This window comes from Ictidomys tridecemlineatus, chromosome 16 (assembly GCF_052094955.1).
Source record: "Ictidomys tridecemlineatus isolate mIctTri1 chromosome 16, mIctTri1.hap1, whole genome shotgun sequence".
Classification (NCBI taxonomy): Eukaryota; Metazoa; Chordata; class Mammalia; order Rodentia; family Sciuridae; genus Ictidomys; species Ictidomys tridecemlineatus.
The window spans coordinates 13979869-14001894 of NC_135492.1; the positions used below are offsets into that span (position 1 = coordinate 13979869).

Sequence of the window (22026 nt, forward strand, 5' to 3'; positions counted from 1 at the left end):
TTATTTATTACAGCCATGACTTCTCATCATCCTCAGCAAATTTTACCAGAGGAGGGAATAAAAGAGAGAGAGGGAAGATACGGAAAGTGTGACTTTGACTATATACAACCACGAAAACAATGGGAAAATATAGGTGAGAATAAAGTTCAAAAATTGTATTATAATAGACAAAATCAATCAGTAGTCCCTATTTATGATAAAAATTTTATGGTCAAAATACACCAGAGAAAATTAATACCTGAAACAAAAATTCAATGTATTCCAATTATTTTGAGGAGTTTTATATGTATTTTAAGAATAAATCCATAGCCATTTTTAAACTGAAAGACAATGTGGAAAATTTGAAATCAAGTCCATGCATCAGTTTTTAACTTGGCCAATTATAAAAGTAGCACTGAGTTAAAATTCCAGTCAAACATGTGCACAGAAAAGATACTTCTAAAAGTGAACCTTTTGGGAGTTTCTTTATAAAATATTCATTTTTCTGAAACAAAAGATGAATTTTTCCTTATGCCCAAATGGACAAAATATTAAAAATTGTAGAAAAATTTCGAATTCCCCACTATTGCTCAATGACAATTCTGATACAGATTTCTGGAAAGTGCACTATATAGGTAATGCTAGAAGTAACACATTAAGCAATGTCTCTACCCTGAGTAATGACCAGTATATTTACATTGGTGATAAAAATTATGAATATAAAGAAATCCTAGTTCTTTTCTAAAGAAAATTTACCAAGATGAAAAATGTAGGAAAGTCTTGCTTTAGTGATCAAAAACTAGTATTCATTAAAATATTCTTAGCCAAGACAAAACCTGCAAGTGTAAGATATGTGAAAGGGCTGTTTACCACAGTGCAGAGCTTGCTTAATACAAGAGAATTTATAGAGAAAGAGAGCCCGATAAGTATAGAAGATATTGAGCAGGCAAATGCTTTGATATATTTTTTAAACACAGCAGATAGTATGACAGTGATAAATTCTACAAATTTAAGAATGTGAAAAAACTTTTAGTGAAAAGTTACAACTTGTTTAGTATCAGAGGATTTATACTGTAAATGTAAAAAGTTTGGGAAAGACTTAAAAAGGTTTTCAACCCTTACTCAACACCAAAATATTTATTCTGCAGAGAAGACCTACCAATGTGAAGAATGCAATGCACGTAAAAACCTTACTCAACATCACAGTGTTCATACAGGAGACATGCCATGCAAATTCAAAAAATGTGACAAAACTTCTAATAAAAGCTCCAATCTTATTTGTCACCAGTGGACACACCCTGGAGTTATGCCCTACATATGTAAACAATTTTGCAAAGGTTTCAGTCAAAAATCAAGCCTTAAAAATTACCAGAGAATTCATACTGGAGAGAAGCTTTTCAAATGTAAAATGTGTGGCAAAAGTTTTAATATAAACTCGCATCTTGATCGCCACAACAGGATTCATACTGGAGAGAAGCCTTACAAATGTAAATTGTGTGGCAAAAGTTTCAGTCAAAAATCATCACTTACACATCACCAGCGAATCCACACTGGAGAGAAGCCCTACAAGTGTAAAGAATGTGGCAAAGCTTTTAATAGCATCTCACATCTCTATTGCCACAACAGGATTCATACGAGAGAGAAGCCCTACAAATGTAAAATATGTGGCAAGAGGTTTAATCACATATCATCACTTACTCAGCACGAGCGAATTCACACTGGAGAGAAGCCCTACAAATGTAAAGTGTGTGGCAAAAGTTTTAATACAAACTCAATTCTCTATTGCCACAACAGGATTCATACTGGAGAGAAGCCCTACAAATGTACAGTATGTGGCAAGAGTTTCAGTCAAAAATCATCACTTACTCAGCACCAGCGAATCCACACTGGAGAGAAGCCCTATGAATGTAAAGAATGTGGCAAAAGTTTTCATCATAAAATAGTACTTACTCGGCACCTGAGAATCCACACTGGAGAGAAGCCCTACAAATGTAAAGTGTGTGGAAAAAGTTTTAATACAAAATCACATCTCCATTACCACAACACAATTCATACTGGAGAGAAGCCCTACAAATGTACAGTGTGTGGCAAGAGTTTCAGTAAAAAATCATCACTTACACAGCACCAGCGAATCCACACTGGAGAGAAGCCCTACAAGTGTAAAGAGTGTGGCAAGAGTTTTAATCACATATCATCACTTACTCAGCACCAGCGAATCCACACTGGAGAGAAGCCCTACAAATGTAAAGAATGTGGCAAAAGTTTTAATCAAAAAATATTACTTACTAAGCACCTGAGAATCCACACTGGAGAGAAGCCCTACAAATGTAGAGAATGTGGCAAAGATTTTAATCAACAATCATCACTTACTCGACACCAGAGAACCCATACTAGAGAGAAGTCCTATAAATGTGAAGAATGGCAAAGCTTTTAATATTGAAGATCACATCTTACTAAACATTATAGATTTTATACTGGAGAGAAGTTTTACAATGAAAACATTGCATCAGTGTCTTTAAGGATAAATTAACCCTATTTCACAGTAGTTCAATACTGTTTCACACCAGAGATATGATAGCACAGAAATCATATAAATATAAAATAGGTGACAGAGTCTCCAATAATTGTTCACACCCTACTCAGCACCTCAGAATTCATACGAGTTAGAGGACATGTGGAAAAATTTTTGTAAAGCTTTTGGCCATTGATCCAACATTTTTAATACACTGGAAGATTTATAGCATATAGAAACCCAAAGATTGTGTCTAAGAATGTATTCAAATTTTCAACATTTTTTAATTACTGACCTCATATCTGTAGCTAATGTGGAGTAGCATTTGTCTAAAGTGTGTACCTTAGATAACAGCAAAATATTTACAAAAACGCCTTGACAAATATAAAGATTGTAGTAAGTTTCATATCTACAGCCCATCCCTTGAAGTATTTGGGACCTAGGAGGGGAAAAAATCATTTAAATGTAGAAAATGGGTAATTGCTTTTGACATTTGCTGAAAATTTTCTAGAATCTTTAGCTGATATTGTAGAAATAAGGAAATACAAGTATAGAATTGTGCATCCCTAAAAGGATATAATTTTAGTATAAATCAACAATTACTAAAGAGTCTCATTTTTCACAACTGGAGAAATAATAATTCTCAGAGTTGATTATTTCAGAAGTTTCTTAAGATTTATATGAAATTTAAAATTTAAAATTTTCAGAGCCCTTTAAACTTAGGGGTACTTAATCAGTAAACCACATCCTCTGATTTTTTTTCTTTTTTATTTAGAGATAGGGTTTGCTAAGTTGCATAGGACCTCACTAATTATGGAGCCTGACTTTGAACTTGCAAACTTCTCACATCCCTAGGGTCACAGCATGGTTCGCCATGCCAGTTTTACAGAGCGTTTTTACTTATATTTCATTACAGATGCAATTTGTTGCTAAATAAAGTGTGAATTTCTTAATGTAAACCTTGTCATGCATTTAATGATGTTATTAGGTCACACATCTCCCTCTCTTGTTTGTAATTATGAGAAAATTAAGAGAGTTATAGGAAGGACCTAGGGATACTAAAATAATGCCCAGATATCCCTAGTTTGAATTATGAGTTTAACATTTCACCTTATAGAGTAGCAGTACACCCTAAGGGATCTACAACTCTAGAGAGTTATACAAGCTCCCAATCAGGGAGAGGAGAAAGACCCAAGAGACTAAGAGCCAATGTGCATAGTGTGTATTCAGGCAATAAAGGAGGATTGTTGAAGGGGGATATAGTCTTAATGTTTCCTGGGGAATCCACATGGTCCATAGGCCCATCCTGACTCTTGAACTGAAGAAACCATGCAGTTCCTCATGAATTCTATGACGTTCATCACTGAGGTGACTATGCTCACCTCTAGTGTAGGAAAAACATCACAATTTGGGACCACCTCTTTAGTTTTGAATACCCAGTAGAAAATTTAACTAGAAACATGTAAAACGATGACTGTAAAAAGATAAAGACATACTGTAGGAGCATTTATGCCCACACATTCTTTATTTCATTATGTATTTTGATTTTGTAGACCCTTTGGTTCTTCTTAGTAATTCAGAATATAATGTTTGTTATACTTATTGGATTATATCATAGATAGTATGTGTCATGGTCTCCCAGAACCCTCTGCAACCCAGTAATTATAAGATCCTATAAACTAACCATGTCCCTCCTCAGATCTTATAGCTCCAAGAGCCCATGACACCACAGAGAGAGAAACAAATTTTGATTGAAATAAACATTAGACTCTCATCTACAAGTCCTGTTCAAAAAGTAAAAACAGAATATTATCTTCATATGTGAGCCTTTTGTGTCAACAAAACACCACCCACCAACATTTCATTTAACTTTATTTGGGAAAATAACTATTGAAATATAATGATAAGTTCTAGGAGAATAATATTCACAAAATTCTTTATTCCAAATGGTAAATCTCTAGGTTTCATGCTTATCTCCACATTATTTTATGCAGAAAACTGGCTTCATTTTACATATGAGGGTTTAAACTCTTTATAAGGCCAGGAGGGAAGATTCAGTCCTAGAAATCAAAGGAAAATACTAAAGATCTTCCCTTTTCTTGTTTGAATAATGTCTGAAGTCCTTGATGAAACAGATAAAGAATGCTGATTTCTCAATGCATCTGGCTAGGTGGCTCACTCATTGGAATCCTAATTTATTTAGTCATCTCAAGGCTATCACTCGCTCCTCTAGGATCTGACCTGCTCTTGGGAGGACTTGGTGTTCTTCAGGGGATCATCAGATCATGCAAGATGATGGAATGAAGTTTTCTTTGTTCTAACTTATATTTATTTGGCCTCACTTTCAATAAAAGTTAGAACAAGACTTCAGACTCTCACCAGTGGAGAGGATGCTCTGCCCAGCACTTTCCAGTCAAGACCCTGAAAAGCTCTTTGGGACTCCCCAGTGCATAGGTTCAGTGGTTGGGTTTTCCTAGTCTGGCAATACAGTTGCTTTTGTCTTTCACTTTTGCTTTCTCTCTTGCTTTCATAGTATTACTCAAAGAAACACTGTCTTGTGTGATGAGTGTGTCTTCCTTATCTATTTAATCTGACCTGCCAAGTTGAGCAGCTGCCCACATACTGAATGTCACAAACACATGTATGTGTTATCTAATCAGTAACTAGTGTGTCTTTCAACTGCATGATTTTTTATTGCACGAGGGAGGAAATTGAGAATGCTTTCTCTGAGTGCACACAACACTATTTATAGTATTCATAACACTGCTATGTAATATTTCCTCTCTGCTCAACTTGTAAGTATTGTTCTTGTGCTGCTTGTAAAACAAATAGAAAAGAGTTGTAAACAAAAAAATTTGTGATAAATGATAGTTGCACAGACTGACTTGGGCAACTCTATTTATCATTGTTGATTTGTATGGGCTCAAGGTACTCTTTTATACTTTTATTTCACCTTAATGACATTACCATTCATTGAAGAGTTTTTTACTCACAAACCTTCTCAGTATACAAATTATCCCTTATCATTTGTAAAATTTATTACTCTTTTTAGGTATACATGATAGTAGAGCAAATTTTGACATATTATACATGGTGTAAAACTCATTTTAGTTAGCATAACATTCTTGAGGTGTACATGGTGTGGACCTTCCCTGGTGGTGTATTTATATATAACCATTGAAAAGTTGTGTATGATTCATTCTACTGTCATTTGTACTCCTATTTCCCTTTTCTTTTCTTAAATCCAACTTTGTCTAATCCACTGAATTTTTATTCTCTCCCCCCCCTTGTTGAGTGCTTTAGCATCTCTATATATTATGTATTATATGTAATGTCTGTTTCATTCTACTATCATTTCTATCCCCATATTCCCTCCCCTCCCTGAACTCCTCTATACTTAATCTAAATAACTATTCTTTCCCACCCCCATTGTGAATTAGCATACACTTATTGGAGAGAACATTTGGCCTTTGTGTTTGAGTGTGTGTGGGAGGGCGGCTTATTTCACTTAGCATGATATTCTTCAACTCTATTCTTGTACCACCAAATGGCATAGTTTCATTCATCTTTAAAGCTAAGTAATATTCCATTGGTGGGGGAAATGTTATATATATATCTCACATTTTATTTATCCATTCATCTGTTGAAGGAAACATAGGTTGGTTCTATTGTTTATCTGTTGTGAATTCTGCTGCTATAAACATTGGTGCAGCTGTTTCCCTGTAGTATGCTGTTTTTAATTCCTTTAGGTATAGTCTGAAGAGAGGGATAGCTGGGTCAAATGATCTTCCCATTCTGGTTTTTCAAGGCGTGTCCATACTGCTTTCCATGGTGGTTGCACCAATTTGGAGTCAATCTCATGAGCAATGTGTGAGTGTTCCTTTTTCCCCACAACCTCACCAACATTTATTGTTGCCTGTATTATTAATGATTGCCATTCTGATTGAAGTGATATAAAATTTTAAAGTCATTTTGATTTATATTTTCCTAATTGCTAGATAGGTGGAATGTTTTTTCATATATTTGTTGATGACTTATATTTCTTCTATGAAGTTGTCCGTTCAGTTAGTGAGTCAATTTGTTAATTGGTTTTTGTTGTTGTTGTTGTTTGTGTTAATTTTGAGTTCTTTTTTTATTGGTTGTAAATTTTGAGTTCTTTATATACCCTAGACATTAGTGCTTTTTCTTAATTATGTGTGGTAAGGATTTGTATAAAATCTGTAGATTCTTTCTTCAATTATTGTTTCTTTTGCTGAGAAGCAGGTATTTAGTTTGAATCTATCCCCTTTATTTATTCTTGATTTTTAATATTTGTGCTGTAGGGGTCTTGTTATGGAAGTCAGACTATGAACAATCATTCACCTCAGATTTTTAAATGGCATCCCAAGTTCATTAATGTTTCAGTTTTATTGTTTCTCTGACTATCTTGCCTTATAGATCTACATGTTCTAAAGAATCATGAAATGAGCTAGCTTCACATACATGATTTTCTGCTGACTATTATTTTTTTAAAGAGAGAGAGAGAGAGAGAGAGAGAGAGAGAGAGAGAGAGAGAGAGAGAAAATGAATTTATTTTTTAATATTTATTTTTTAGTTCTCGGCGGATACAACATTTTTGTTTGTATGTGGTGCTGAGAATCGAACCCGGGTCGCACGCATGCCAGGCCAGCACGCTTCCGCTTGAGCCACATCCCCAGCCCCAGACTATTATTTTTCAATATGTAGCTGCAGATGGTTTAAAATATATGTCTACTATTTCAGACTTTAACTAAAGCAAATATATGCCTTCTGTAGAAAATATTTCATCAGTAGATCAACATCAAATCTATACTATATATAAATATATATAAAATCCTGGATTCAAATGCATGCACATCCAACCCAGAGCTTGGCCCATAACACTTATTCTATACTAGTTCTACACTTTAGAACTCCATAAAAGTTGTTATAAATCAAAAGCCTGAGACTCACTCTCCAGACATTCTCTTTTGGGGGGGTACGATGATGAAGATTGAACTCAGGGGCACTCAACCCCTGAGCCACATACCTATCCCTATTTTATGTAGAGATAGGATCTCACTGATCTGCTTAGTGAATTTTTTTTTCACCGAGGCTGGCTCTGAACTCATGATCCTCCTTTCTCAGCCTTCCAAGCTGCTGACATTAGAGGCAATTACCACAATGCCCAGCTCCAAAGAGAGCCTTCTTTAACTGGTTGGAACCCACTTGTTCAGTATGTTTTGGCCTAATCCTCACAATTAGAGATGAAATTATTTGCCTCTCTATGAAAAATCAGGGCTACAAAGAGATTGGACTCAACAACATCTAATTACACAGCATGTCCACATTACAACAAAGGTGTGGTATGCAATTATCCACCCCTCCAAAGAGATCTTCTTGGCTCCACAAAGTTGGGAGTACTTGCCAACTCTCTGCCATGGCTCATACAGAAGCCTCCCAGGAGGTGAGTGAATATGAGGGACAGTATTCCAGGTGGCACCTTGGTGATTAATGGGCTATGCCAGGAATTAAGGCAGAGCCCAATTCACCAAAGGCACAAAACTTTCATGGGGCTGGTCCGGATGGGGGCTGCATGAGGGGATACTTTTCCTCCACCCTTGATGTGTCTTTCCTAACTGTTCATATGCTGAAATACTTGTTCAATGACTTGCACCCTTTTCCTGTTTTATGTTTCCCTCTCATGTGGCTTTAGAGGTCTCATGCTTTGGCAATTATTGTGACTTTCTTTGTCAGTTTTCCAACTTCCCTCATCCCATCCATGTGGAATTTGTGTCTGTGGATATTAGTGTTCATTTTATATATTTTCATTTAGTCCAAGTTTGCAATTACCTCTAGTAAAAACAAATGTCTCATTCATTATCATGCCTGTACTAACCCTTCACATGTAGATAATGGCAGTGTTCAAGAACTATCTTCTGATTTCTACAACTGGAACATAAATGAGTCTGCTTGAAATGACTGTCTTTTCTTTTGACTCCAGATAACGGGGATCCTTTTTAATATAGCACTTTAATGCTTTTGTGTATATTTATATACAGTACCCAGGATACTGAGCCTGCTTTTTACATGGTTTTCTCTCAGAGAAGGTGGAATTGATCATGTAGGTTTCTTAGAGTGGACTCCAGCTTGGACTCTGCCTCGGCTCTGACTAGATTCCATCTGCCTGTGATTTCTATAACATCGGACCTATAGGTCTTCCTCTTCTTTTTTTTAATTTTAACATTTCACTTAGAGCTTGAGCCATAGAACTGTTACTTTGGAAAAGATGACTTACCAAACCATCACTAACCACAAGAAAGTGTGCTCCATGTGCAAACTAGTAAAGAAGGGCCCATCACACACTTCAGGCTTCAGGGAAATTATGGGGGGCCAGGAATCCCTCATATGAAAGTAGAGGCATTATAAGTTGTGGGACATGATAGGACTAATTTGATTTTAGGACCAGAATTAGAGTAATTTAAGTTTTCTTATCAACATGAGAAAATGATCTCAATCAAGATCCTTTTCCAGATGTGTCCAGGAAACATTAAAGATTTGAATCCCAGATATCTTGGATTGCTGTTATCCATCAGACAAGACAATAAAATTAAGAGAGATGACATGTCCCACTGGGGAAGCCACAGTTTTGTGTTCTCCAGTGGGAACTTCTTGCCTTTCTACAGACATTAAAATTACAAATCTGCAGAGACAAAACTTAAACACATTCTTTCCATAAAACTTACAAGTGTTTGTGCTCTGCTCAGCTTATTCAGTTGACAAAGCACCTCTGTGTCCTCAGATGCAGAGTTAGTGTGGATTCTAAAAAGGGCATTGGAGGAGGAAATTCAGTCTACTAGTGAGGATTCCCAGTAGCTTCTTTGCTTCTTCAAAGCAGCAAACATCTTTTGAAGACAATATCCTTATTGCACCATACAGAACATGGTCCTCTGATCTCATTAGGACTGTTGCAGCCCAGAGGACCATGTTCTGTATGGTGTAATGAGGATATTGTCTTCTAAAGATGTTTGCTTCTTTGAGATCCTGCTAAAATGAGTCAATTTTTCTTACAGTGAATGTCAGTTTTACTTCTTCAATTTTCAATTTAATAACTTCATGGGACATAACTTACATATGGCATGTCATGTAGAGATTTTAAACATTACTAATTTGTATACTTATTACCGGGGAATTTATAAGTTTTAATATTTTGATTGATAATCTTGCTTTGGTCATCTTCATAACTCACAGAACAATTATGGTTTGTATAATTGTACATTTTGAAATCTTTAGATGGAAATGAGCTTCTATGTTCAAAACCTCATTTTATAGAATGGAATCTCACATGGTTAAGAATTTTCAGTTGGTAAGTGTCAAACAAGGGACTGTGATCAGAAGGAAGTACATTAAATATATTAGAAAATCAAATAAATGTGTTGGTAAGTTCCAATTCATGGTGCCAAATTATAGGCTTAGGAATATAATTCAAAAGAATTTGGAAGAATATTTTTATGTATTAGTCCATTCTGTTTTAATCACTAAAAACCTTTTGTAATATCTAATAATGGAAATGTGTAAATTCAATTTAGCTTAGAGGAACATTCAGGACACTTGAAAGCCATTCTGCCCTGGTCACTTTCAGATTTTTTTTCCAAAATTCAATTTTTCATGTCATTATCATGCACAGATAAATGTGACCCCAAGACACAGAGAACAAGATAAAGCAGGAAAGCTGAAAGCTGAACTTGACTCTTCCATCGCAATATCAGTCAGGGGAAAAAGACTCTCCTGCAGGATCATGTGGATTTCTCAGTAATGAGAGCTTGGGGCCTGCAGAGAAGTGCATAGGCTCTCTCATCCTTGAGAAGGTCCACAGAACAGGGTAGAGGAGAGTGTGGCTGTGGGGTCTCTAATCAAGTTCTCCAGAGACCAATCAGGAAGCAGGCCTGATTTTATTGTGCAGTTAACATATATATGTACTCAAGCAGTGCCTAAGCAAAATATAGACAGTCGCTAATGTAATGTCTGCTAGCTGTCCTTGCAGTGAACAATAAAGTAGTGGCACTGCAACACATGGCCTTTTGCCCAGAGCTGTGCCGATGGGGTAAGCAGTTTGCCACTCACACGCCTAGCATGGGGAGAGCCCTGCCACGCAGACGCCCTTAACTTATGCCCTGTATGCAGTACTCCATGCACTTGTCCCCGCAGAGAAGCACCTCTGGGGCTTCTTCTTTCTTGACTTTAAAGACCAATTTCCTGTCTAGTTGCTTTTCTCAGGAGAAATTTAAAATAATATTAATATAAATATCATAGCTGTAAGTGTGAACCCTGAGCTGTATTTTAATACCCTGACAATTTACAAAAGCAACCCATGGTTCTTATATCTACTTCTCACAAAGAGCTGCCATTCATTCAGTCAAGTCTAGCCCAGGGTTTGCTCGTCATGTTACTGGAGGGTGTGTTTTGCAGCAGAGGTGCTGGGCGATGGTGTCGCCCTCTCTGAGGTGTCAGTCATTTCTCCCTAGTGCTTTTCATAGATTCCCAGCACACAAAGAGCCACATATAAGAGGTTTCTGCATAGGCTGACATCAGTCCAATGCCCACTTGCTTGAAGCAAGACCAGTCTCAATTCTCCATCTCCCTTTTGTCTGTTAGTGAATACCAAGAGGACATGGGAAGGGTTGGCAGTAGTGGTGAAGCTAAGCTGGGTGATGAGGACAACCCCAAGCTGTAAGACTGCACATGTGTTGTTAGGGGTGACAGGTCCTATTTCCTCTCCCGTTATGAACAGGATGGTGCTCAGTTTGCATATGGGAGAAGAGATTTTTTTTTACTCCTACTTTCACCCTGGAATGTGCCCACCCAGAGGGTCCAAATAACCCTGACTTGCAGCGGGGTGTCCTTCACCTGTAATTCTCTCTACTTCTGTCCTGACCACCAGCTTGTGTCCACTGCCTGAGCAGTCCTCACTAGATGGTTGCAACACTGATGATGGTGCAAGTATCACACAGCCTCTCCTGACTTTAGTGACAGCACCATATCTACCATGACTGCTTCCTGAATCCAGATACTAGAGGGAGTCTTTACTATCAGCTCTAACAAACAAAACTTGTAATTTTTTTTGAAAATTATTTTCATGTGTGATCTGTTTTTTTCTCATCTCCTCACTTGGCCTTTCCTTCTTCTTACCATATGTGAATTCTTCAAATGTAACCTATTTCAGAAATCTGTATTAGATTCCCTGTGATTTACATATTCTTCCACACAGAATGCCCACTCTAGGGGGCAGCTTGATTACTTTAGTGCATAAATGACATGAGTGCCCAATAAAATAGGGCATCCCTGGACCAAGCTGGAAGTATCACTCTGTAGACCCTTGTTTGAGGGGTGTTTCTCAGATTACCGCCTTGATGTCAGAGAGTTTGTGTTATGTCTCATGATATCCTGGACTATATTGTGCCAGGCATAATGTGCACAGCTGGGAAGGTACATAGCTCAGGATTTCAGTCATCTATGAATCATTCCCATTCCCCAGGATGCTTCCTAACAACAATGGAGCCTCAGCAGGGACATTACTATAGATATTTCTTCACAACACTACCATGGTACATTTACACAATTTTAATAATACTTGATGCACATCATTTAGTGATGATTATGGTTCAAAACTGGAGCTAGCAGAATGACCAGACTGTGCTTTCTCCTAGCCGCTACCTGTATGAAGATTAGTTTTCCTCATTATTGCATGAAATTGTGTCCCTTTCTTTGAAGCATACTATCAGAAAAGGGTCTAAGTTTTTCCCAATATTAGTAGAGAAGTTGATCATCAGAAAACAATTTTCTAGCAGTTTCAAGGCAATAAACAACCCATCCATGAGTTTTTGACTATTACTGCAAATTTATGGCACCTGCACACTCCAGTTTGTATGACTGCATATTCCTCATCTACACTGATCTTAAACTAATCTAATGGCCTGGGGACACACGTTATTAAAACATGTCATTTATTGAGATTTAGAAAACTTGGATGGTGTAGGATTCAAATGTTTAAAATGAATTAAAGCAGATTCTGTGTTTCACAGAAAAGTGATAGAATCCAGTTTTTGATTTAAAATTTCACATTTGTTGTTGTTGTTGTTGAAACAAGGCAATTTTAAAACCCTCCTCCTTTCCTTTGTACACCAGATTGAACCCAGGGCACTTATTCATTAAAATATCTTAGCAGCCATTTTTTATATTGGGGAAAAATATTGCTAAGTTACTAAACTTTGGCCTTGCAATCCTCTGACTCCTGAGCCAATGGAATTGCAGGCATTCACCTACATCTAAAGCAATTTAAGTTATTTTTTTACATGATAATGTATATCAATTTAAGCCTATACTATAAATATATTTATATAATATTTGACTTATATAAAATAAATTCATAAGAATTGGCATATGCCATTTATATATAGATCTCACAAAAAATAACTAAGGCCTAGTGATTAAATGTGAACCCTAATATTTTGGAGGGTACTAGGGATTAATCTCATGGGCACTCAAACATTGAGCTAAATCCTCACTCCTATTTTGTATTTTATTTAGAGACAGCATCTCGCCAATTTTTGCTCAGGGCCCTGCTGTTACTGGATTTGAACTCAGCATCCTCCTGTCTTAGCCTTACAAAGCACTGGGATTATAGTTTACTGTTTTTAAATTTATATTTTTTTTCTGGATTTACCATTGGAGACTGTCTTTTTCTAGTGATTTTTCATATTTCACAAATCATGTATGTTTGCACTCATATGTTGAAGCTGAGAAAGTTGATCACAAAAAACCACAAAAGAGAAAATCTTTTTATATCTGTTATAAGAGACAGTTGGCAATGAGTGCCAAAAAGCAGTTAAGAGGGAAAAAGTAACTCTTAGGTTTTATAGCCCATAATTTGAACTATATAAGTAATTATTAGACTGTGGACATTCTAAAAAGAGTTCACAGGTTTCAAACATCAAAATGATATTTTAGAAGGTAGAAGTTGCACAGATTTGATAACTACACATGTTCAATTAAAATGCTGGATTCTATATTAAGATACAAATTAAAAATTAAACAATAATTAACACTTCAAGTAGCAAAAATAAAGATGTCTAGAAATACAAATAATGACTCAATAATAGCCTTAAATGTTAGTGGCTTAAACACACCAATCAAAAGACATAGGCTAGTAGCCAGGATTTAAAAAAATCCAACCATATTCTGCCTCCAGGAGACTCTGGAAAAGACAGACTGAAGGTGAAATATTGGGAAAACACATACCACTCACATGAGCTTTGAAAGCAAGCAGGGGTCTCCATACTTATATTAAATAAAGTAGACTTCAAGCCAAAGTTAATCAAAATAGATTAAGAAGAACATCTCCTACTGCTCAAGGGAACCATACACCAACAAGAAATAACAATCATAAATATATATGCCCCAAACAATGGCGCACGTATGTTCAAAAAAACTCTTCTCAAGTTCGAGAGTCAAATTGTCCACAACATGATCTGGGGTGACTTTAACACACCTCTCTCACCACTGGATAGATCTTCCAAGCAAAAGTTGAATAAAGAAAGTATAGAGCTCAATAACACAAGTAATAACTTAATTGACATATATAGAATATATATCAGAAAGCAGGAGAAAGCTCGGCACCATGCCAGGCCAGAGAGAGGAGGAAGTCCAGCTCCACCCCATGCGCTAGTCTGGAGGAAGCCTATCAACTCTTAAAACCCTAAATCCAACTTTTAATCATTGAATATTAACAGTTTTCCCATTTTGTTTCCATGATCTAATTTGCATTTTATTTTCACCTTTACATTTTACTTTGCAGAGAACAATTCTTTTAATACTTTTGTTTAGATTATTTTCCTATATTTGTGATTTTAACACTGCTCATTGCTACTGTATATAATTTAAATGATTTATTGTTGACCATGACATTATTGAACTTATTCTTATGTTTCATTAGTTTATGGAAATTGCTTAGAGACATTATAAAAATAATAGTATCATCTGCATATGCTATTTGATTTTTGATGAATATCCTGTTTAATATTCTCAAGCAATATTTAGAAGTCAGAAAAGCAAACATTTTTATCTTTTTCTAAAACTAAATTGTGAAACACTTCAGTTAACAACTTTAAATATGAAAACTGTTCATAGCTGCCCTTAAGTGGATTGAAAAAGAATTTTTCTCTGGTCATAATTGGCCATAAGTTTTACAGTAATTTGATAAGTGATTTGCCAAAAGGTTTGCTCTATCAAAATGATTTTTAGAAACTTCCCATATGACAATGTCCCTCTTGGTCATGAAGTCCAATCATTCTTTTTGTTGTTGTTCTCAGTTTGCTAGGGGTTTTGAATATCTGCGTCAACATCTATAAAAAGATGGTCTGCAATTCCTATTCTTATGCTGTATTAGCTGGTATATCTGTCCTTACAGAAAGAATTAGTCAATTTTCTTCTTCTACATTTAGACGTGATCATGAATTATTGTTACTGATCCTTATTACATGTTTCATAGAAATCACCCGTGAAGGCTCCTTTTTTTAAAAATGTGATTACTGTTTGGTTTTTTGGTGAGTCAATTTTTAGAGCTGGGTTTTTGCCAGTTTAGCCTCAAATTTTTTAGCCTAAATCCTCCTCCTGCTGTGGCCTCGAGGTAGTAAAGACTGCATGTGCTCCCATATAAGCATAGCTGCAAGTATTTTTTGAGAAGTTGTAAAGTTAAATGTTGATTTTTAGGACTATTTTATATTTCTTCACATCTGGGTCTACTAGTGTATTTATTGATTTCTAAAGTAATTTTTAAAGTTGATGATTATCTAGCAATTTATCTCTATTTTTTTGTTTTCCAGGCTCGAGATTTTTTTGGGAATTAAGATGGAATAATGAGGAAGCATAATGTGGGAAAATGAGAACCATGCATTTTGCTAATTGATCTCAAATGCCCCGTGAAGGATAGAGAGTGTGCACCCATAATCCTGTGAGACAAATAAAGCAGAAAAGCTAAATTATCATTTTATGTAGCCTAATACGTGATCTTGAGTAACTTTCATATGTCTTTACACACTTTTTTAATTTTTAGGGCAGAATCTAAGTATTTTACCATATTTAAATTAGGTTATGAGGGGTTTATATTAAATTTTGGTGAGTCATGTAAGTTTCTTATATTTTGGATGTTGAGCTTTTTCAGACATGGGGCTAGAACCGGTTTTCTTTAACCAAGTTTACTTTTACATTTCATTGATTGATTTCTTTGCTGTATAGAAGCATTTTTAGCTTTATATAGTGTCAGCCGTTTTTCCTTGCACAGTCTCTGCATATTCTATCTAAAACCATTGCCAACACAAATGGCAAAAATTTTTCTCATTTTCTTCTGAAATTTTTATGCTTTCAGGTTATATCACAATCAGATATAACCACACACTTGTGGGCTCAATCCTCAAAATGTTGGTAGGTAACACATACTGCAGAGGATATACAGAAAAAGAAACACTTGGACATCCTTGCCAGGAACATAAATTTTAATAGACATTAAAAAAACTATAAGGGGGGTTTTCAAAAAATTATAACTAGAGATGCAATATGACACAGACATTCAGAATATGCCTGTATATTTAGGATTCTTCATAAATATAGAATACACAAAAATGTACATCTGTATACAGAAGGGAGCTTATTATATTTACTCACATAATCATGGGAGTAATAGTCACCAAGTGTTTGCCTACAGGTTGTCAACACTGGGAAACTGCTAAAGCTCAGTCCAAGAAGCTGGAAGCTTCACAATATGAGGAAGCAAATGAAGCAGCTGTGGTCCATGATAGAGGACTTATATGATCCTGGTAGATGAAAAAACAAATAACCTGATCAACAAGTGGGCTAAGGACCTGAACAGATACTTTTCAGGAGAGGATGGATATACAATCAATAAATATGTAAAAAAATGCTCTTCATCTCTAGAAATCAGAGAAATGCAAATCAAAACTACCCTAAGATATCATCTCACTCCAGTCAGAATGGCAGCTATTATGAAAACAAAAAACAATAAGTGTTGGTGAGGATGTGGAGAAAAGATACACTCATACACTTCTGAGTGGGACTGCAAATTGGTGCAGCCAATTTGGAAAGTAGTATGGAGATTCCTTGGAAATATGGGAATGGAAACTCCATTTGACCCACCTATCCCTCTCCTCAGTCTAAGCACAAAGGTTTAAAAACATCATACTACAAGGACACAGCCACATAAAAGTTTATGGCACCACAATTCACAATAGCTAAATTATGGAGCCAACATAGATGCCCTTCAGTGGATGAATGGATAAAAAATGTGGCATATATACACAATGGAATTTTACTCAGCAATACAAGAATAAAATAGTGGCATTTGCATGTAAATGGATGGAGTTGGAGAAGATAATAACTAGAGTTAGTCAATGCCACACCCCCCCTTTAAAAACAAAAAAAAATGCCGAATATTTCTCTGACATAAGGGGGCTGACTTACAGTGGAGTATGCAGAGGGAGAATAGGAGGAATATATGAATTCTAGATAGGGCAGAGGGGTGGAAAGAAAAGGGAGGGGGACGAGGATTAGCAAGGATGGTGGAATGTGTCATACATCCAAAATAATTGTATGGAGAATGAATTGGGTGTCAATATATGTTACATAAAAAGATACAAAAATTGTGGAATATATGTATATTAAGAATTGTAATGCAAAAGAAAAAAGATTAGCATTAACTTTCATTAGGCGGAGCAAGTGAAAGGAGGGGAAGGCAGGGGATGTGGGGATAAGAAAGAATAAAAAAGACATGATTGCTTTATTTATGTATGTATGTGACTGTGTGACCCATGTGGTTCTACAATATGTATACTAAGAAAAATTAGAAATTACATCCCATCCATGTATGATATATCAAAGTATATAAATGCATTCTACTGTCATGGATAACTAATTAAAACAAATAAAAAATTTTTAAAAGACCCAGGTAGAGCCAATGGTGCAAGTCCCCAAAGGGGACTTCAAGAAGCTTGGAGCATAAGGATGTGACTGCTTCTCTAGCGTTTTTCCAAATCAAACCTATTGAACACCGATATATATGTTCATTACAGGTATTTCCCAGGCTTTCTGACTCAGCCTTCTGGAAGCACACTCACAGACACCTGCAGACATCTTCCACACCAGTTCTCTGGGTACCTCAATCCACTCAAATGGACAGCTGACATTAACCAAGTCAAAAATTGAAGGAAATAAAATCCATCTTTAGGAATATCTACCCTCCCAAATTAACCAGCATACTATCCACAACCTAAATTTCCAAAGAGTAACTCAGGAAGAAGAACCTATGGTATATTACAGATAATAGCGAAAAAGAGATTTATCATTGTGTTTACACACAAATGTATCAACATACATATATAACCTTTTCAATTTTTTAAAAATTATTTTGAGACAAGGTCTTTTAAGGTGCAGTGGGTGTCACCAAGATGTGAAGCTGGCTCCAAGATCATGATTCTCCTCCCTCAGCTTATTGAGTCCCTAGCATGACAAAAGAAATGTGCCTCCACACTTCAATTATTACTCAACTTTAAAATAAGAATGGTGTATATGGCAGTGTTGCCAAAATTTGAAGGCTAGCCTTAGTAGTTTGGTAACATTCTGTCTTAAAACTGAAAAAGATAATGATGGTGAATTTCTGTCACAGGTAAGGCAACCCTGGGTCCAAACCCCAGAAAGAAAAGAATATTCTCCAATAACACAGACAAGCTGGAGGACTTTAGAATAAGTGAGAATATCCAGATGCAGAAATACATTGTATACTCTATGTTCAGAGCCTGGAATAAAATAGAATGGATGTGTAGGAAGAGCCTGCTTGTTATCAGGGAGCTTCATCAATAATATTGCATCATATAATGGAAATTCCAAAAGACAGCAGTATTGTGTTCTTAGTGCAGAATTTGATAATTATGAGAGATGATGGTTTTTATTATCACATAGCAATTGCAAATATTTATGGGATTCAGTGTGATGTTTATATATATGCAGATACATGTATTCATAATATCCAAACATCCTCTTCTGCCCTTGATGCCCCCCACACACTTCTCAGCCATAATAATCATTATTGTACTTGCACATGATATTATATTAACATATGAGATTGACACTATTGTGCATTTATTCACTTAGCATGACATCATCCAATTCCATCTATTTTGCTGACCATTAGAGGAGTTTGTATTGATGGCTGATTAATACACCATGGTGAATATATAATATACTTTCTGGTGGATATTTTCAATTGCTTACCTACACCACTGGCTTTTCTCTATATATGTATTGTTAAACATACTGTTATTCAACTTGAATTTATGTAACAAAAGAAAGCAACAACTACAAAAGAATAAAGAAACTGGGAGTGGGGGCACATACCTGAAATCCCAATGGCATGGAAGGTTGAGGCAGGAAATTCACGAGTTCAAAGACAGACTCGTTAAATTAATAGGGACCTATACAACTCAGTGAGACCCTGTTTCTAAAAAAAATTAAATATGACTGGGAAAGTGGCTTTGTGGTTGAGTGATACTGGGACAGATCCCTATTATACACCCTAGCCCCCCAAAAAGAATAAAGAAACTAGAAAACTATGTCCTAACGTGATTTTATCAAGTGAAAAGAAGCCAAGGCATAAGAAAAACATATTCTTTAAGTTTGTTAATATAAAGGTAATAAGTTATCTCTTTGAATTTTTCACAAAGTGCAATATTTTGAGAGCATTCAGTAGGTTATATTACATGAAAAACTGCTCTTGTGCAAATAATAAAATAAAACATTAGCAAGGTGTGGTGGTGCATGACTGTAATTCCAGTTTCTCTGGAGGCTGATACAAAGCCAGCCTCAACAAATTTGGAAAGGACTAAGCTATTCAGTGAAACCCTGTCTCTAACTAGGTTACAAAGAAAAAGATCAGGAATGTTGCTGAGAGGTTGAGTGTCCCTGGGCTCAATCCACAGCATTAAAAACAAAGACAAAGATAAAAAAGAAATAAGACATTAAGGCTGCTGAACATTTATATCTTCAGTGTTCCAAATATTTGACCCAATACTCCCAATATCACTTCATCCATCAATTTATAATTGAAATCTCTAGTTATTTGTTTGTGAGAGAAATGAGACAGAGATGTTCCTGAACTCTGCCATTTCTTTGCTAGTTTCTGTCACTTGCTAGTTTCTGCCATAAGCTAGGCAAAGATGTGCCCATTGAGGTCCCCAGGGTACTGTGGCTCAGTCCTTTCTCTTCATGCTAGGATGCACCTTGAGGAGTGGATGTTGACTTGACTGCTAAAGTGGGGAAGAGGTAAAAGGGAAGTAATGTGTGTGGGCGTGTGGGTGGGGTGTGATAATGATGACTTCTGACCAAGTCCTACCCATGATCATATTTTTAAAATGTACCCAGTAAATGGTTTATTTTCTTCTATATCTTCTGGGACCCTGATCCTACAGTAAAATGTGAGGGACCCTATTCTCCATACCCAGGTAGCTTAGCATTGTTTTTCTCAGTCTGATGCCTCACAATTTGAAATACCTAGTCCCCCTCCCTCAGAGCCTTGACCTCATGTCTCTTTTGCTTATATTTTTTAATATCTGGGAAATCCTCAAATACTAAGTTGCAGGTGAATCCACAGTTGATGTTCCTCTTCCAAGGATAAGGATAGACATTTTCTCTCATTGTGGCCTCTACCTTCTACTCACAAAATGGGGACATTATACACGTTTGCAAACCTAGATATTATCCTGAGCCAGCCTATAATATTAAAGTCAAGAATTTAATCCCTGGGTCTGGGGTCAGGGTTAGAGCACCTGCCTAGCACATTTGAGGCACTGAGTTCAATCCTCAGCACCACATAAAAATAAATATATAAAATAAAGATACTCTGTCCACTACAACTAAAGAAAACATAAAAGACTAATCTCTACCAGGGTTGTGATGGCACATGCATGAAACCCCAGCTACCCTGGAAGTTGAACATTGAAGGTCACAACTTTGAGTCTAGCCTCACTAACTTGGCAAGACCATATCTCAAAGAAAAATAAGAATGGGATGATGATAGAGCTCACTGGTAGACCATACCTAAGTCCTGTCCTCAGGATCACAGGGGAAACTTTTAATTTCTATCTTTTTTCTATGAGTTAAGGTCACCACAAAAATAAGGTGGCTTAGAAATAATGTTATATTTTCTAAAAACAAGCCATGTTAAATGTGCAAGTGTTCACATTTCTTGAAAAAATTCCCAAGTATTTTGTTTTTGATATTATGGTCATTAGAACTGTCTTTAATTTTATGTTTGCTACTTACTTTCTTATGCACATAAATAACTGATTATACTAAATTTTATTACTGTTCTGAGCTCATCTGATGCTTCTAATAGTAATTAGTGAACTCCTACATTAAAAATATCCACTTAAAATTCACTTCTACCTCATACCTCATATTGGAAAACCACAAAAGTTAGACAGCAAGAAACAGAAGTAAGTTGCAATAACCATTTGACAAAGGCAAAGATACTGGTGAGAATCTCAGAAAAACTCTATTCCCTAAAAGTCAGAAACCAAAAGTCAGAAACCAAGAGAACAACACCATAACCTCCCACACACACATGATTTTATTCTTTTATTGCTGAATAACATTCCATTGTGTATAAATAATGCATATTTTTTATCCATTCATCCACTGAAGGGCATATAGGTTGGCTCCACAGGATAGCTTTGTAAAATGGTGGTTCCATTCTCAGATTTTCAAGGAATCTTCATACTGCTTTCCATATTGGCTGCACCAATTTTTAGTCCCACCAGCAGTGTATGAGTGTACCATTTTCCCCACATCCTCACCGACACTTGTTGTTGTTTGTCTTCATAATAGCTGCCATAATAAAATTTTTATTATAGTAAAATTCACAAAGACACACACACACACACACACACACACACACACACACGGGTTTTGCTTTGGTGTCTCTGGACAAGACCATGTAGAGTAGGAACCTACAAACACAATGTCATCCTACTGCCAGTTAAGAGTAGGAATTGTTCCATGGGCAGACCTCTGGAATCACGCACAGCAATTCCCATAAACCAGAAGATCAAAGGGGTGTGAGGCCTAGAGATGTCAGAGAAGACTCACTGTTTTCCTCCCCCTTTCATGATAGTAATTTCTGGGCCAATAATCTTTGCTCTACTTTGATTACATTTTATGTATTATCTAAAATTCACTCTTGCAAGAACACGAGATCCAAGAAACACAACATAACCTTTGTATCTCTGGGATCACTTCCAGGAACAATGTCAGATTTTTTTATTGCTTTTCTTATTTACTCACTTCATTTGATCTATTTATTAATACAGGTGGACACCAGCAACAGCTCTAGGTCCTGTTGGAAGGTAACAGTCACATACCTACACACAACATCCTAAGGGGAGACTGTTGAAACAGGAATTCTGACCCTTCATTGT

At 36.2% G+C, this 22026-nt stretch overlaps 1 protein-coding gene across 1 annotated transcript in view; it reads left to right on the forward strand.

Moving 5' to 3' along the window:
- LOC144371211 (uncharacterized) overlaps positions 1-22026 on the forward strand; it is a 164781-nt gene that overhangs the window by 121095 nt on the left and 21660 nt on the right. The window contains 1 exon segment of the mRNA XM_078033637.1: positions 1035-2379. Coding sequence (XP_077889763.1) covers positions 1035-2379 — 1345 coding nt within the window.